Source organism: Capricornis sumatraensis, chromosome 1 (assembly GCF_032405125.1).
Source record: "Capricornis sumatraensis isolate serow.1 chromosome 1, serow.2, whole genome shotgun sequence".
Taxonomy (NCBI): Eukaryota; Metazoa; Chordata; class Mammalia; order Artiodactyla; family Bovidae; genus Capricornis; species Capricornis sumatraensis.
The window spans coordinates 176,372,276-176,391,334 of NC_091069.1; the positions used below are offsets into that span (position 1 = coordinate 176,372,276).

Here is a 19,059-nt window from a genome sequence, read left to right on the forward strand (position 1 = left end):
CTTCCCGACCCAGGGCAAACCCAGGTCTCCCACATTGCAGGCAGATTCTTTACCATTTGAGCTATTCCGGAAGCCAAACCAGGAGTAAAACTATGGTCCAATGCTGATTTTTGTAAGTAGACTTTTGTTTTAATATAGCAACATCTATCTGTTTTGTCATTTCATGCTACAATGGCTGAACTGAGCTGTGGTAGAAACTATCTAGTCCATCAAGCTTAAGATATTCATTCTGAGATCAAACCAGTCAGTCCTAAAAGAAATCAATCCTGAATATTCATTGGAAGGACTGATGCTGAAGTTGACGCTGCAGTACTTTGGCCACCTGATGCAAAGAACTGACTCATTGGAAAGGACCCTGATGCTGGGAAAGACTGAAGGCAGGAGGAGAAGGGGACGATAGAGGATGTGATGGTTGGATGGTGTCACCAACTTGATGGAACTGAGTTTGAGCAAGCTCCAGGAGTTGGTGATGGACAGGGAAGCCTGGCATGCTGCAGTCCATGGGGTCTCAAAGAGTTGGACACGACTGAGAGATTGAACTGAACTGAGCCTTTAACAAAAGAACTTTGCTGACCCTTACCTAACTTCTACTTTAAGAAACTATAAAAAGAGCAAACGATGCACAAAATAAGCAGAAAAAAGGAAATAGCAGAAATCAATGAAAAAGAAAACAGAAATATAGAGAGAAATCAATGAAACTGAAAACTACTTCTTTGAGCTAAAAAGCCTCTTGATGAAAGTGAAAGAGGAGAGTGAAAAAGTTGGCTTGAAGTTCAACATTCAGAAAACGAAGATCATGGCATCTGGTCCCATCACTTCATGGCAAATAGATGGGGAAACAGTAGAAACAGTGTCAGACTTTATTTTTTTAGGCTCCAAAATCACTGCAGATGGTGACTGCAGCCATGAAATTAAAAGACGCTTACTCCTTGGAAGGAAAGTTATGATCAACCTAGATAGCATATTCAAAAGCAGAGACATTACTTTGCCAACTAAGGTCCGTCTAGTCAAGGCTATGTTTTTTTCTGTGGTCATGTATGGATGTGAGAGTCAGACTGTGAAGAAGGCTGAGCGCCAAAGAATTGATGTGTTTGAACTGTGGTGTTGGAGAAGACTCTTGAGAGTCCCTTGGACTGCAAGGAGATCCAACCAGTCCATTCTGAAGGAGATCAACCCTGGGATTTCTTTGGAAGGAATGATGCTAAAGTTGAAGCTCCAGTACTTTGGCCACCTCATGTGAAGAGCTGACTCGTTGGAAAAGACTTTGATGCTGGGAGGGATTGGGGGCAGGAGGAGAAGGGGACAACCAAGGATGAGATGGCTGGACGGCATCACCGACTTGATGGACGTGAGTCTGAGTGAACTCTGGGAGTTGGTGATGGACAGGGAGGTCTGGCGTGCTGTGATTCATGGGGTCGCAAAGAGTTGGACACAACTGAACGACTGAACTGAACTGAACTGAGTAAAATTAATGAACCTTTAATCACATTGATCAGGAAAAGAATCATGAATACAAAGAATGAGTGTGACATCATCACAATAGAGCCTACAAACATTAAAAAATAAGCAAATATTATAAAATACATGTCAATAAATTTGAAAAATTGAACCAAGTCTTTGAAAAATAAAAATTATAAAAGTTTGCTCAAGAAGAAGCAGATAACCTCAATAGCCCTAGGTACTAAAGGTATTAAATTTGTGGTTAAAAATTTTCTCCCAAAGAAAACAAAAAACCAATAACCCCCAGGAATGCAGACAAAAAAATCTATAATACAAGTTTAGCAAAGAGAATCTCTTAAACACCTGGTTCAATAATAGCCAGATTCTTATATCTGCTTCTACATTCAATCTATTGTGATATGTATTGTTTTAGTTAAAGTATATAAAGAAAATATGGCCTCACACAAATACATAGTTAGTAAAGGGAAGGGTATTTTAATAGCTATTTCAAATAACTCAATTCTTTGTTATTATATTAAAACTCAGAAAGTGGTAGTTCTTAAAAGATTAGCTGCAAGGTGGAAACTGAAACATATCAATGAATTTTTCATACTCTGATACATGAAAATCCATTGGTTTAATTTGTACCTTGAATGGAATTTTTATCCATGCATAATTTTATATTATCATGCAGTGATCATCTGAAAAAAATTACCTTCCAGATGGTGACATATTTTATTATGTCATATTTTTAAAAATCATCTTCATTAGTTTCGTCACCAATTTCATCAGAAACATTAGTTTCATCACCAATTTCATCAGAAAACTCTTTCTAGGGAAACTTTCAATTCATTGTGACAGATAAAAGTTTTCTAAAATTTTGATATTTGCCTTTAAAAGCTTCATTTTTTCCTCAAGTTTTACTAAGATACAATCGACATACAGCCCTGTATAAGTTTCAGGAGTATAGCATAATGATGTGATTTACATATATTGTGAAATGATTACCACAATCAGTTAGGATTCATCCTTTCATATAGAAACAAAATCAGAGAAACAGAAAAAAAATTTTTTCTTCCTTGAGATGAGAACTGTTAGGATCTATTCTCTCAACCAATTTCAAATATACCAAACAGCACTGTTAACTACAATCATCATGAGATACATTACATCCCCAGTACTTATTTATCTTATAACTGGAGGTTTGTATGTTTTGACTACTTTCATCCAATTCCTTAACTCCCTAGCCCACATTTCTGGTAATGACAATCTGGCTTCCTTTCTATGAATTTAAAAGTTTTGTTGAAATATATAGTTGATATATAACACTGTGTTAGTTTCAGGTATACAACACAGTAATTTAGTATTTGTATTACTATGAAATGTTCACCACAATAAGTCTAGTCAATCTCCATCACCATACATAATTACCAAAAATATTTTCTTCTTGTGATGAAGACTTTTAAGAACTACTTTCTTAACAACTTTCAATTATCCAATACAGTATTATTAACCATAGCCTCTATGCTGTACATTGTGTCCTCATGACATTTATTTTAAAACTGGAAATTTGTACCTTTTGACCTACTTCATTCATTTCACTCACTGTCCAGGTACCCACCTCTGGCATTTTGGCAATAATGCCAATCTCTGTTTTCTGTATCTGTCAGTTTTTTTTTTTTTTTAAAGATTCCACATATAAGTAATATCATACAGTATTTGTCTTTACATATCTGACATTTTACTTGGCATAATGTTCTCAAGATCCACTCATGTTGTCTCAAATGGCAAGATTTCATTCTTTTTATGGTTGAATAATACTCCCAATTATAGAAATACTGGGAATATTATCATACAATACAAAAAAACAAAAACTACCAATTGTATAAGTGAGACCACAGAGAATTTGCTCTTTCTCTGACACTTCATATAATACCCTCAAGGTCCATCCATGTTATCACGAATGGCGGGGTTCCTTTCTTTTTTAGGACTGAATAATATTCCATTATAAATACACATCACAACTTGCTTATCCATTTATCTGTCAATGGATGGTTAGGTTGTTTCCATTTAAATTTTATTATTAGCAAAAAAAAATTTCCAATTGTTTTCCTTTAAATGCCATGTTTATAATATTCATTTACAAGAAAAATGTCTGCCCAATATTAAAATTATAATAGTCTAATTTGTCTGTCAATCATCTAAGTAAAAATGGTGCTTTAAGAAAGGGTAGTTTGCTTGTAACTCTATCAGTTGCACAAGTTCTCTTCCTTAAGATAATCAGTGTACTTTATAATCTCGCACAAGTGCTTTATGTATAGTCCAAATGTGTCATGCAGAATATTTTTTAAAAAGACAGGTAATCAATGTTCCAGATCTAACAAAACTAATAATCTGTACTGCTTTTCAAGGACATTTTAAAAAGAAAATGGCTTTGAAAAAATTGCAACGTAGAAAAGAAAAAAAACTGCAGGGCAGTAAGGAATACCATGATTACTTTTACAGTTTGATGCCACTGCCTTGAACGGTGCTAAGGCCCAGCAGTGCTACCCACCACTGCTTTTGTACCACCAATGCAAGTGCCAACAGAGTGAAAAAGGCAAATAATATTTTAGCATTATTAAGAAAGCTTTCTCAACTTGCAAACCCCTGGTACAAATATCAAGGGCCCCAGGAGTCCACAAACCAAACCTTGATGCATGCTTCTAAATAAATCCTAAATAAGAATTTTTTTTTCAATCACTACTGTTTTAGTTTTTGAACCAACCTGAGTTTTTGCATAATGGGTACTAAATATCTGCTTATAAATGGTTTGGTTCCATTTATGTGATCTTAAGATGGTTAATGCTTCTTTATATTTGATACAGTAGTACTTACATGTGATATAAAATTTAAACAGTACAAAAGGGCATTCTGTGAAGAGTAAGTCTGTTTCTTATCAGAGAGATGAATAAGTGGCTCAGCTGTGTCTGACTCTTTGTGACCCCAGGGACTGCAGCCCACCTGGCTCCTCTGTCCATGGAATTTTACAGGCAAGAATACTGGATTGGGTTGCCATTTCCTCTTCCAGGGAATCTTCCTGACCCAAGGATCAAACCCACATCTCCTGCGTCTCCTTCACTGGCAGGCAGATTCTTTACCATTGCACCACCTGGAAAGCCTAGACCCCAGTATTCCTCTCTGGAAGCAACTACTGCCGATACATTCTGGAGACTACCTTATTAACACATATAGAGCCACTTCATTTACTTTTTAAAAAATTATTTAATCGCTGCACGGGCTTTTCTCTAGGTGCGGCAAGCGAGCACTACTCTCTAGCTGTGGTGCTCAGGCTTCTCATTGCCGTGGCTTCTCTTGTTGTGAAGTATGGGTTCTAGAGCACATGGGCTTCAGTATTTGTGGCTCCTGGGCTCTACAGTACAGACTCAATAGTTGTGGCGTATGGGCTTAGTTGCTCTGCAGCATGTGAGATCTTCCTAGACTAGGGATTGAACCCATTATCTCCTGCACTGGCAGGAGGATTCTTTGCCATTGAGCAACCAGGGAAGCCCCATTTCATTTATCTTATTCTTTTTTTCTTAATATTTACTTTTATTTATTTAGTTGGTGTGACAGGTCTTCACTGCGGTACATTGGATCTTTGCTTTGTTGTGGCATGTGGGATCTAGTTCCCTGACTGGGGACTGAACCCAGGCCCCTGCGTTTGGAGCATGGAGTCACTGGACCACCAGGGAAGTCCCCCATTTCATTTACTTTTAAAGGCCTATGACATATATTTCCAAAATACCTTCTAAGAAGGTTGTATCAGTTTACCTCCCTAATCAACGATATGAAAATGTCTATTCATTTTTTCCCAAAAGAGATACCATTAAAAAAAATTTTTGTCTTACTCTTACTTTGTATTTCTTTGAATTCTAATTATAATGAACAATTATAAAGAACAATTTTCTTAGTGGGTATTGTTCTCTTCTATTTTTGTGAACTACCTCTTTATGTCTTTGCCCATTTTCCTATTAGGGTACCCATCTTTTTATTAATAATTTGTAAGAGTTTGTATGACAAAGATAGTGATCCTTTAACTGCTAAAAGTTGGTATTTTTGTCCAGATTACAAATGTTTTATTTTTACTAAAATGTGATTATGTACACATAATGTCATAGCTGGTACAGCATTTACAACCATGAGATCAGGCCAACACTTTCAATTTACAGATGAGGAAGCTTATCTAAAGTGGTGAAGTGACTTGCCAAGGGTTAGAAATTAGTGAAAAGGCTTAAATTAAGATCTAGACTTTCTGACTCTTTCCTGATGGATGCAAGGATGACACACCTGGATTCAAATGGATCCTGCTTCTCCAAAGGTCTTACTCTTTTCTTCGTCACTGCCAACTTAGTCAAGTCCACGTATTTTGTCTCTCCACTGCTGTAAGCAAACTCAAGAACGCTATTCCATTCCCCCTGTACTCTGCATACAACAGTGTTGGTGATGTTGTGCTTTACTTCACCTGTAACCCTAGAAGCAGGCAGAAAAAAAAAGCTTTAATAACTAATATTGTGCTTGTTTCTTAGGGATTTTAAAACCCCAAGAATGTACTTTGTGAATTCTGTTTAAAATAGTTACACGATTCGCTTCAATTTGTCAGTGCCAAAGTCAGAATCCTTGTAAATCCATGATAGTTTCCAAGATAATTTTTTCAAAAAATATTAATTTAATTTTAGAAAGAATACTGGGAATCAAACTAGAGACTTACCATAAATGATTACAAAGTATGATATTTTAATTTCTGCTACAAACAACTATTATAACATTAAAACTAAGTAGGAATATGAAAAATATTAACTTTTTAAATTACAGTCAAAAATGCTAAAATAGTCGGGGCAGGGTTAAAAAAAAATGTTACAACACTATAGCTTATTCAACATTTTTTAAAAAAGAACTAGTCCTATTTATTTAAAAAATTAAAGTCCCTCGATTTCTCTGGTAGTGCAGTGGATAAAAATCCGCCTGCTGGTGCAGGAGACATGGCTTCAGTCTCTGGTCCAGGAAGATTCCACATGTCGCAGAGCAACTAACCTTGTGCACCACAACTGCTAAAACCTATGGGCCCTAGAGCCTGTGTTCTGCAACAAGAAAAGCCACTGAAATGAGAAGACTATGTACCACAAAGAAGAGTAGCCCCAGCTTGTTGCAACTAGGAAAAAACCCACACAAAGCAACGAAGACCCAGTGCATCCAAAAATAAATAAATGAATAAATAATTTTTAAATTAAAAAAAGTTTAGAAAATTTGCAATTCTGGATACATAAATTCGTATAAAATCACATCAGCTTAATTTTAAGTTAAATACAGAAACCAGATAACAAGAGATAGAAAAAATAAGATATATTAAAAATTTTATAATTCTCTTAAAAAGAGCACTGGCATACAAACATTATTGCCAGCAACACAAAACTCTGAGAGTGCTCAAGCACTACTGTTGAAAGTTTAATGAAGGGTTATCTGGCTGGTTTATCAACAGACAGATAAGATGCAGCTCAAATGAAGGCTGGAATAGAAAACAGGTCTAATTATTTTTAATGAAGTACTCTATGTTCACTGTTGGACACAAACAACAGGGTAAGACTAGACAAAGATTGAGAACTCAAAGAATAGTGGGCAAATATTAGGGTCTGGTCAGTGTGCCAGGGATTATGGTTTATCTGGATTCAAAAGGGAATCCAAAGGACCCAAGCTCATGTTCAGGTGACAGCTCAGAAACCCGAAGTAGCATTTGTGAGATATAAGTCAAGGGCCTTGGAACCAGAAGGATATGGTTGAATTTAGGGAATCCATAGCTTTTAATCAGGAGAAGTGAATGGCCTACAAATTCAAAACTCAATGCAGAGGTATGGGAGCCAATGGGCTTTCTGGTGGCTCAGTGGTGAAGTACCTGCTTGCAGCGCAGAAGACACTGGGTCGATCTCTGGGTCAGGAAGATCCCCTGGAGAAGGAAATGGCAACCCACTCCAGCATTATCACCTGGGAAATCTCATGGAGAGGAGCCTGGCAGGCTCCATGGGGTTCATGGGGGTGGGGGGGCAAAAGGATGAGACACGACTCAGTGACTAAACATCAACAACGTCAACAACAGCACAGGAGCCAATAAGCAAACGAACCAGATCTTAGAGATGAAGGCGTACTAGGGTTTGGAATCCAAGAGCAGACCAAACATCAAAAATCAAAAGTTAGAAAAAAATAAAAAGTTAGGCATAATTGTAGCTAATTAGACACAAAGAACACGAAGTCTGCTAGATTACAGCAGAAGTGGGAACTCTGGGTTATAATTCAAAGCATATGAACTTAAATAACTATGCCGCTAAGGGGTTTTCCCTTGTGACATCCATGTTTCTTCTCTGATCCTACCTGCCAACATTGTTTCCTTCCTTGTAAATGTATATCTAACCAAACAGGATATAAAGAAATGGCACTAAACACTTACCTCTTCCATCTTATAACCAGACACACCCAAAACTATATTCTGCAAACTTAGGGATAATAATCCATTTCTCACTTGATCTTTCTTCTATTGCCACAATCTCTCAAGTTATTATTATCTCTGTCACAAGCCTTTCTACTTAAAAAGTAACAAGCATGCTGGGTTACACGGAGTCTTTGCTGCTTACTGCAGTCATAGCAAGATCATCATGACAAGAAATGGGGCAGGGAACAAGAACTGCACAACTAGAGATAGGTCATGCATACACACGTGCTAAGTTGCTTCAGTTGTGCCCTACTCTGCAGCTCTATGGACGTTAGCCCACCAGGCTTCTCTGTCCAGGGGATTCTCCAGGCAAGAATACTGGAGTGGGTTGCCATGCCCTCCTCCAGGGAATCTTCCCAACCCAGGGATTGAACCTGTCTCTTATGTCTCCTACATTGGCAGCTGGGTTCTTTACCACTAGTGCCAACTGGCAAGCCCACAGACTACTAGAAAATCACTGGATATATTAACTTGGCTTCACACAGGAAGCTTTTATTTAAAGATTGAAAGTTAAGACTTCAGCTTTGGGTTTTAGATATGTATATAAGAAACACCACATGAAAGATAATTATATTTTATGCAGAACAACTACAGGACACACTGTCCTATCACGTTACTTAATGCCACTACATGAGAATATTCATCCTTTTCCATCACCATGTTTATTATAATAAAAGATGTTATTTTTAACTGTCTGTTATACATGAGTTTTTCCTGAAAGCCTTAAAAATGCTTTCCAAAGATAGGGTTCTGAATTCTAATACTAGAATATCTAAGCTTCTTGACATATTGGGTGCCACTGTGAGTTTTCCAAATTTGCTGGCAACAGGACTGCAAACAGTCAGTTTTCATTCCAATCCCAAAGAAGGGCAATGCCAAAGAATGTTCAAACTACAATACAATTGCTCTCATTTCACATGCCAGCAATGTAACGCTCAAAATTCTTCAAGGTAGGCTTCAACAGTAGATAAACAGAGAACTTCCAGATGTACAAGCTGGATTTAGAAAAGGCAGCAGGACCAGAGATTAAATTGCCAATATCCTTTAGATTACAGAAAAAGCAAGGGAATTCAAAAGAAACCCTCTGCTTCATTTGACTACACTAAAGCCTCTGACAGCACAGATCACAACAAACTGTGGAAAATTCTGAAAGAGATTCAAATACCAGACCACCTTACCTATCTCCTGAGAAACTTGTATGGAGGTCAAGAAGCAACAGTTAGAACCAGACATGGAACCACAGACTGGTTCCAAATTGGGAAAGGAATATGTCAAGGTTGTACACTGTCACCTTGCTTATGTAACTTATATGCAGAGTACATCATGCAAAATCACAGGCTGGATGACTCACAAGCTGGAATCAAGATGGCCGGGAGAAATATCAACAACCTTAGATATGCAGGTGATACCACTCTAATGGCAGAAAGCAAAGAAGAACTAAAGAGCCTCTTGATGAGGGTGAAAGAGTGAAGTGAAAAAAACTGGCTTAAAACTCAACACTCAAACAACTAAGATTGTGGCATATGGTCCCAAAACTTCATGGCAAACAGATGGGGAAAAGTGGAAACAGTGACAGATTTTATTTTCTTGGGCTCCAAAATCACTGTGGACTATGACTGCAGCCATGAAATTAAAAGACACTTTCTCCTTGGAAGAAAAGCTATGATAACCTAGACAGCGTACTAAAATGCAGAGACCTCACTTTGCTGACAAAGGTCCACATAGGGACCATGTAAGTGCAGTCAAAGCTGTGGTTTTTCTGTAGTCACGTACGGACGTGAGAGTTGGACCATAAAGAAGGCTGAGTACTGAAGAATTGATGCTTCAAACTATGAGGCTGGAGAAGACTCTTTAGAATCCCTTGGACAGCAAGGAGATCAAACAAGTCAATCCTAACAGAAACCAACCCTGAGTATAAACTGGAAGGACTGATACTGAAGCTGAAGTTCCAATACTTTGGCCACCTGATGTGAAGAGCCAATTTGCTGGAAAAGACTCTGATGCTGGGAAAGACTGAGGGCAGGAAGAGAAGGGTCAACAGAGGATGAGATGGTTAGATGGCATCACCAACTCAATGGACACAAGTTTGAGGAAACCCTGGGAGATAGAGGACAGGAAAGCCTGGTATGCTACAGTTCATGGGGTCACAAAGAGTCAGACATAACTTAGCAACTGAAAAACAAAAGCTTCTTGAAGGCGGGTGTTCTTTTTTTTTCTTTTCTATATCTTCAGTGTGCCACTTAGCAGTTAGCTGACACAATCTTAATGACATTATACCACTACATATATTTAAAAATGGAAAATGGGATCAGGATATGGAAAAGGGCATGAGGAACAGTTAACTAGGCCTGTTTGGCTCCATCAGAGATAGCTGTGGAAAATGAGGGAGTAAGGAAAGGCAAGTGGAAGATAATATATTTATACCAAATGCAGACAGCAGATAATGTGTCTGCTTGATTGCGGATAGCAGTAAAAAACTAGGCTATGTCTGAGGAGGGAGGCATGGTTAATAAAGACACCAAAGAGAGCCTAAGTTAAAATATTCTGTAAAATCAAAGAAGAAAAGATATCAAAACAGAGAAACCTGTTTCTAGTATTAATCTTTTAAATATGAAATTAAGTGAAATCATTGGTTCCCATCAATAAAAATCAATTTGGTGGCAGTTTATTAAGGGAAATCACAGTGGAGAAATTGAGGAAACTCTAGAGTCAACCAAAAGTATACTTCCAGGTAACAAAAAGACCCATGGCCTTTTGGACAGGTTAGAAGGTACGAAAGGAGAAAGGAAGCCAACTTAAGTAAAATATTAAAAGAAATAAGATGGCAAATGTAATGACTGATCATTAACAAACCAAGGATATCTATCTAAAATCATTAGAAGTCTTCAAAAAGTCAAAGTATGAACACAAGGTATCAAAAGCCAGTAAGACTTTTGAAATTCTTGGTTTTGGATACTCCCTCCCTCTTAGGAACCCAGATGTCAAGATAAAAGAAGCTCCAGTAATGTGGAAAGACCACATGTGGTCCCCCTTGGATTACAGCCCCAGCTGAGGCCCTGGTCAACAGCCAGCTCTCCTGCCTCCCATGTGACTAAGCTGCTTTTGATACTCAGCTGGCTCAAGCCCAGAGGTAACTGAAGCCACAATCGAGGCCCAACACAACCACATGAAAGATGCCATGTGATAATCGCCTAACTGAGCACAGCCAACCCACAGAACTACAGTGACAACAATAAATTGCTGTTTAAGCACTAAGCTTTAGAGAGGTTTATTACAAGCCATAGATAACTAGGTCATCATCCAAACTTATCTTACACATACTGGCTTCCCCTATACCAGTCAGTTACTCCTTGAAGTCTATCCATTCTGAATGCCTAACTGGTCTCCCAACTTCTAATGCCGTGCCCCACAACCCTAATCTAATCTTTATCTGCCACCAAATTGATTTTTATTGATGGGAAGCATATCACTTCCAAATACAACATTGCTCATATTGTATTCTTATAAAAAATGTATAACGTGAACCTAAAACGAAAGACAAACCCAAATTAAAGAGATGCGTTTTATAAAACCAGCCTGTAATCTTCAAAAATGTCAATGTCATAAATGACAAATAAAGGCTGAAGAAATATTGCTAATTAAATGAGACTAAAGGGATATAACAAGAAAATGTAATGCATGATCCTGGGTCAGGAGAGAATAGATTGCTAATTATCAGGCCAATTGACAAAAATTTAATTTGGATTATACATTAGATAATGGTATTGTATCATTTTATATTTCCTGAATTTGACAACATTCATGATTATGTTGGTTTCCCTGGTGGTTAGACAGTAAAGAATCTACCTGCAATGCAGGACACCCAGGTTCAATCCTTGGGTTGTGAAGATCCACTGGAGAAGGGAATGGCTACTCAGTCCAGTATTCTTGCCTGGAGAATATCATGGACAGAGTAATTATGTAAGAGCATTTTCCTGTTCTTGGGAAATTCTGGCTGAAATACTTGGGTAAAATGTCATGACGTTTTAACTCTCAAATGTTTCAGGAATAAAATAACAATAAAACAACAATGACAATAAAGTATGTGTGTATAAATATAGAGAGATTTTGATAAGGCTGTTGTAACAAAATGTTACCAACTAAAAATCTAGGCAAAGGGGACATGAGAATTTTTATAACTCTTCTGTGGGTTTGAAATGATTACAAAAGAAAAGATAAAAATAAGTAAAATAAACAAAATATATCATTAAATGTTTGAATGTTTCATTGGCTCCCACTGCCTTCAGAATAAATTTTGAATTTGTCAACAAAAATATCACTAAAGATAATATGATAGGAATGTTAAATCATAAAAGTAAGGCTGAACGTGCCCTATCTTTTAAAGTACCTCTAACTTTTAATATAGATTCTGTATCAACAAAATTGTGGCTACAGAGTAGTTAAATAAATGAAACTATTTTTGCGTAGAAGGGCTATGAAAATTACATACAGAGAAAAAAGGAACTATAAAATTAGCCAGCCACCTTTCCTCCCACTCGCCAACCTGAATCCTAATCCTGCAAATCTGCTCTCTGGAGCTGCCCTTGGAGATTCAGCCATTGGTGGGCATCAGGCTCGTCAGCGCATCTCTGCTTTGTTTGTTTACTGCCTGCTCCTAGCAGGGAATACTGAGTGAGACAGACAACAGCTGAGTTTTCAAAACTGCAGACACAGGAAGTCAAAGGACATGATTATGGACTTCATCAGGAAGAGTGGGTATTGCTGAACGTTAGAGTTCACAGAGCAGAGAAGCCTTATGATAAATAATGATTTCAAAAGAAGTCCAGTCATTATTTACTCAGTATAGACATGGGAGAACTCATCCTGGAGAAAAACCTTTATTAGTCATTCATATGTTAAATGGCACAAGAGAAAACAAAGAGGAAAATTATATGAAGACAAATGCTGTGAGGCAACTCTCTATAATCATTCACTCCTTAAACCACACGAAAGAGTCCATACCAAAAAAAAAAACAACTTAAAAAAACCCTGTATGAATGTGATTTAGGTGGGAAAGTCCTTCATCACCACTTGACTCAGGTAATACAAGATAATTTACACTGGAGAAGGACCCTACAAATGAAGTAATTGTAGTAAATGGCCAGTAAATGTAGACTTTAGCCAGAGCTCTACCTTAATTGACATCAGAGAACTCCTGGGAGGAAATGCTATTTTTGAAATCAATGTAGGAGACCCTTTAGCTGGAGCTCTGGCCTCAATGTACAGAAGACAATTCATATTGGGGAGTAATCCTATATACATAATGAATGGGAAGAAGTCTTTAACAGGAGACTCTTGATGAGTATCAGAGAATTCATAGAGCAGATACAAGGTCAATTAAATGAATGTGAGAAAGTCTTTATTCATTGAGCAACACTTGTAAAACGCAAGAATTCACTGGAGAACAACACCTTGAATAATATGAATAAAGGAAAGTCTTTAATAACTATCTATTAAAAACCTTATAATATTAAAGATCTCTCCCTGGAGAAAGTCTATACATACAGCTATTATGTAGGTACAACTCTCAATTTATTAAACATGAAGAGAATGCACAATGGCTGTTTTCAAACTTCTGAAAGGTTATCCTAGAGGAAAAAGGGAGTATCAATTGTACAAAGCTCCCAAAATATCAAATCCAAGGGCTCATATAGAAGCTAATCAGTAGCAGATCAAAACATCATTGGGAAAAGCCATAATTTGACAGGGTGGACAAGACTGTATCTTTAAGAAGAAAGAAGCTCACACTTACTGTATTTCCCTCACACTATATACAAAAATAAACTCAAAATGATTTAAAGACCTAAAGCCATAAAACTTTTAGAGAAGAACATAGGAGAAACACTTTTTAGCATAACTTGTAGCAGTATTTTCTTCGATTAGTACAAGAAACAAAACCAAAAATAAATGAATGGGAACTAATTAAATTTAAAAGCTTGTGCACAGCAAACAAAACCATCAACAAAATGAAAAGAAAAACCATGGAACATGAGAAAATATTTGAAAATGAGTTGATCAATAAGGGGTTGACACCACAACATTGTATAGCAATTAACCTCCAATAAAAAGTGCGGGGGGGGGGGGTGGTTAACATCCAAAATACACAAACACCTCATACAACTCAGTATCAAAAAAACTCAAACAACCCAATCAAAAAGTAGGCAAAAGACCTAAATAGACAGTTTTCCAAAGATGGCATACAGATGGCTAACATGAACATGAAAAGATGCTCAATACTGCTAACCATTAGAGAAATGCAAATCAAAAAACAATAAGATATTACCTCACCCTTGTCAGAATCACTATCATATCAAAAAGTCTCCAAGTATCCAAAGAAATACAAACAAAAAAACGCCAGAAGAATAACTAAGTGAAGTGGAGACAGGCAATCTACTGAAAACAGAATTCAGAGTAAAGATAGTAAAGATGACCCAAAACCTCAGAAAAAGAAGAGAGGCACAGAGTAAGAAGATAGAAGAATTGTTTAACAGAGCTGGAAGATACAAAGGACAGAGTCGAACAACATAACAACTGAAATGAAAAATACACTAGAAGGAATCAATAGCAGAATAAATGAGGCAGAAGCACAGATAAGTGAGCTGGAAGACAGAGTAGTGGAAATCACCGCTGCAGAACAGAATAAAGATAAAATAATGAAGAGAAATGAAGACAGTTCAAGAGACCTCTAGGACATTACATGCACCAACATTCGCATAATAGGGGTCCCAGAAGGAGAAGTGTCCTAGAAGAGAATAGGGCTTCCCTAGTGGTTCAGACGGTAAAGAATCTGCCTGCAATACAGGAGACCTGGGTTCGATCCCTGGGTTGGGAAGATCCCCTGGAGCAGGGCATGGCAATCCACTCCAGTATTCTTGCCTGAAGAATCCCCAGGGACAGAGGAGCCTGGTGGGGTCACAAAGAGTCGGATTTGACAGTGACTAAACACAGTACTTAGTGGGCTTTCTCTCCTGGTGGCTCAGATGGTACAATATGGGAGACCCGGGTTCAATCTCTGGGTCAGGAAGATCCTCTGGAGAAGGAAATGGCAACCCACTCCAGTACCCTTGCCTGGAAAATCCCATGGATGGAGGAACCTGATATGCTACAGTCCACGGGGTCGCAAAGAGTAAGACACGACTGAGTGGCTTCACTTTAAACACAGTACAGCACAGAAGGAGAAGAGAGAGAAAAGGCCTGAGAAAATACTTGAAGAGATTACAGAAAACTTCCCTAATATGGGAAAGGAAATAACGACCCAAGTCCAGGAAACACAGAGTGCCATACAGGATAAACCCAAGGAAGAACACACTGAGATACATATTAATCAAAGTGACAAAAATTAAAGACAAGGAGAAAACATGAAAAGCAACAAATAACATTCAAGGGAATCTCAATATGGTTATCAGCTAATTTTTTCCAGTAGAAGCTTTGCAAGCTAGGATATATTGTACCTCTGCAGGCACCATGTATTAAAATGATGAGAAGGAAAAACCTACAGCCAAGAAAACTCTACCTGCAAGGCTCTTGTTCAGAGCTTTACAGAAAAGCAAAGGCTAAGAGAATTCAGCACCACCAAATCAGCTTTACAATAATTGCCAAAGGAACTTCTCTACGCAGAAAAGAAAAGGCCACAACTAGAAACAAAAAAATTTATGAATGGGAAACTGAAAGTAAAAGTCGCTCAGTGGTGGCCAACTCTTTGCAACCCCATGGACTATACAGTCCACGGATTCTCCAGGCTAGAATACTGGAGTGGGTAGCCTTTCCCTTCTCCAAGAGATCTTCCCAACCCAGGGATGGAACCTAGGTCTCCCACATTGGAGGTGGATTCTTTACCACCTGAGCCACCAGGGGAGTTATGAATGGGAAAGCTCACCAGTAAACATAAAGCAAAGGCAGGAAATCATCCACAAAATGTGAACCGTAATACTACCTTCTCTGAGGATAAAGGACAACTATTTTGATAATCTCCAGTGGTTCTGTTTGACTAATTTTTTCTTTTCTAATTCTGTGCTTCAGTATTTTGAAATTCGTATTTTTTAAGGCCCATTCAATGCCTAGGAGTCAATAAATCTTTCCACTTCTAAGACTGTTCAGTACCAGCTGTCTGGTAAAGAAGTAAAATAGCTATATACACTGAAAGTTTCATACATGAACGAAGCTAGTGCATTCTGGTATAACCATGTAAGAAAACTTTTTGCAATAATAAAGTCAAATTTTCATTCCCTATGATCCAACAATTCCACTCCTAGGTATCTATCAAATATAAATTCATGCATTCACCAATGTTCTAGAAACACTATTTGAAATGGTCCAAAATCAACTTACATACTTTAATATGTTATTCTTTAATACAAACTGTAAAGAAAACTATCCCTACTTCAGAATAATCAGAATAGACATCAAAAGCTAAAACAAAGAGTATTCTTTTGAGGATCCTGTTAGAAAACCTGTCTTCATGTAGTTGGGTGATCTGGACGAGTGCTAAAGAAACCAACAAGCCATTAAAGGAGTATAATAACTGGCCATTCCTAGGTGGAATCAGAACAGAGCCATTATTCAGTATTGGTGCCTGAAGATACTGACTTCCACCACTGTGCTTCTTGAATTATTCTTTATAGATCAGTAAATACATTCTCTTCCTAATCTGTAGCAATATATCTCTACCGAAGTCTCAGTTCAAGTCTGAATCGCTTTAAAAGCAGAAATGGGACCAGAAACAACATACCATTTGTTAGGAGTTCTAGTTTATTAGAGTAGATAGATCTGTCACTATTTTTAAAATCAGATCATAATTTCCAGAATTCCTTCAAAGATGAAATATATTTAAAAAAAAAAAACATGAACAGAAATCCAACCCCATTTCACAAAAAACAAAGCAGAAAATGAATGAGTTATAATACAAGATTAAACTGATAAGAGTCAGATATCACTAAAATATTCTTACCGGTGCAGTTTGCCACCATAAAACGGCTTAGTATGAAAAGTGATGCTGGCTGAGTACCCAGTTTTTGCACAGTTGACATTGACTTTGCCACCCAGTTCTACCCAAGGAACAGTTAAAATCGACCGGGCATATGCACAAGGCAGAGAAAACGTATACTCTTCTCCATGCTCCAGTAGACTGAGGATACCTGAATGTGAAAACATGAAGGTGGATAATGTTTAAAAAACAAACAAGAAAAAGATAGCTATGAAAAATCCATATTAAGATTTTCTTCTGCTTGGTAAAGGAACATCATAATTTTCCTTAGTTTTCTTTTCGCTTTGGATGAAATTGGCTTCATTTACAATTACATTTGACAACAATTCATGGTAACAGTTAATCAAGGTTACTTTCATTATGATCTTATTATCCCTTTGGGGTTCATGGAACAAAATTCCCTCTAATGCTCCTAAAAATAAAATAAAACTTCAAGTCAGAATTTAAGTCCATGCTAGACTGTATCATCGTAAGATCTGATCTTTAGCTAGTACTAATAACTTTTAAAGTAGCTTTTAGAATAACTAAATATCTAACATAACATAGACTTTAATCTCAAACAACATGGGGGGAGTTTGTCATTTTATTCTATGCATATTAAGGGACAGAAAAAAGTTATTTTATGATATAAACTAATGTCATCATAGTAATTTTGCTTGCCAAATTCTGAAATATTTAAGGCAAAGCTACAAGAATTAGAAATGACAGTTTTCAAACAATATTCTAATGGGGCTTGTTCCATATTAAATGATAGTATATTAAAAGATGACTTTAAAAAAACATAAGAAAGGGTTACAGGGGAAAAAAGGAATTCCATTTATCAATAATCAATCTGTCACAGATGATTAAGAGACATTGAAGTGACCTGAGCTAATTACATTACTAACCTAAGCTCATTACCTAGTTCACCATCAAAATAAACACTGAACTAGATATGTACTGCTAGTTTGAACTCTGAGGGTATCTCTCTCTTAATAAATGCTCATGAAGTACTGTGTTCTTAATGTCCATAAAAAAGGGCAAAAATTATATTTTCATATAGTCAAATTTTTAGGACAGATTGAGTTCTAAAGCAGTCTACTTTACATAAAGCAACAACAACTGTTTTTTATATTGTTCTTAGTAGTTTTCACAAAGGGCAATAATAAATTGAGCCATATGAAAAGAAACATGTATATATTTATATATAATGGTAGCTGTCAGAGACATATATATATTTGGTTATTCAAGTATTTGATAATAACTTGATTAATTCTAAGTTGGAAAGGATATCATGTTCCTTTCTAAAAACACTTAGCCTTACAAATTGGATTCAGGATCTTTTATTTCTAGGAATATAGTTAACATGAGTTAACATTCATTATGGAATTTAAGGTCCAAGAAATATATAATTATTGAACAGGAAAATAAGACTAGCTAGGATAACTGAAATTTAAAGAATTCTAAAATCTTATTTATCTAATAATTAAACACATTTTCCTTCTACTTTAAAATAAAAACAGCTGCTAACAGGAGCACAATAAATTGTCAGAAGTTCCATTCTCTGATTTAATTTACCTTCTGTTGAATGTGTCAATGGTTAATTTAATTTTAAAAAGACAAATCTATGAATATATAACCAGCACTTAAATAATAATTAAAAAAATCTATCAATACCACCTTCTCATTTAACACGTGACTAAGATATTAATGCTTTTCCTCATTTCTTAAGGTATTTTGTTTCTTAGAGTGGGAGGAAGCTACCAGATACTTTCCGTCTCATGAACTGGTAAGAGTAACTGCCTTTGGGGAAAGTGTGCCAAAGAATGAGGGTCTAAATCTGACTATGCCTTAATTTCTATGATTCTGGACACATTCCATCACTACCAGACTTCAGGTTTTTCATCTCTAAGTAAACTGCTTTGTGAAGAGCCTAAGGTTAATGTGATAGACCTTATAACGGAGTTAGCCAACTCTTTTTTTTTTTTTAAACTAATTCAATATCTTACTATGTTATAAAAAATTTGATTAGTTTGAAACATTACTTGGAAACTGACTCAGCACAATAGGTGTTAAAGATGAGGAATGCGTGTAAGGG

General features: G+C 36.7%; 1 protein-coding gene across 1 annotated transcript in view; it reads right to left on the reverse strand.

Annotated features, from left to right (window-relative positions):
- OSBPL11 (oxysterol binding protein like 11) overlaps nt 1-19,059 on the reverse strand; it is a 97,449-nt gene that overhangs the window by 9,651 nt on the left and 68,739 nt on the right. Inside the window, exons 10-11 of the mRNA XM_068974210.1 lie at nt 16,947-17,133; nt 5,770-5,952 (exon numbers count right to left, since the gene is read on the reverse strand). Coding sequence (XP_068830311.1) covers nt 5,770-5,952; nt 16,947-17,133 — 370 coding nt within the window. The remainder of the gene's footprint in view (nt 1-5,769; nt 5,953-16,946; nt 17,134-19,059) is intronic.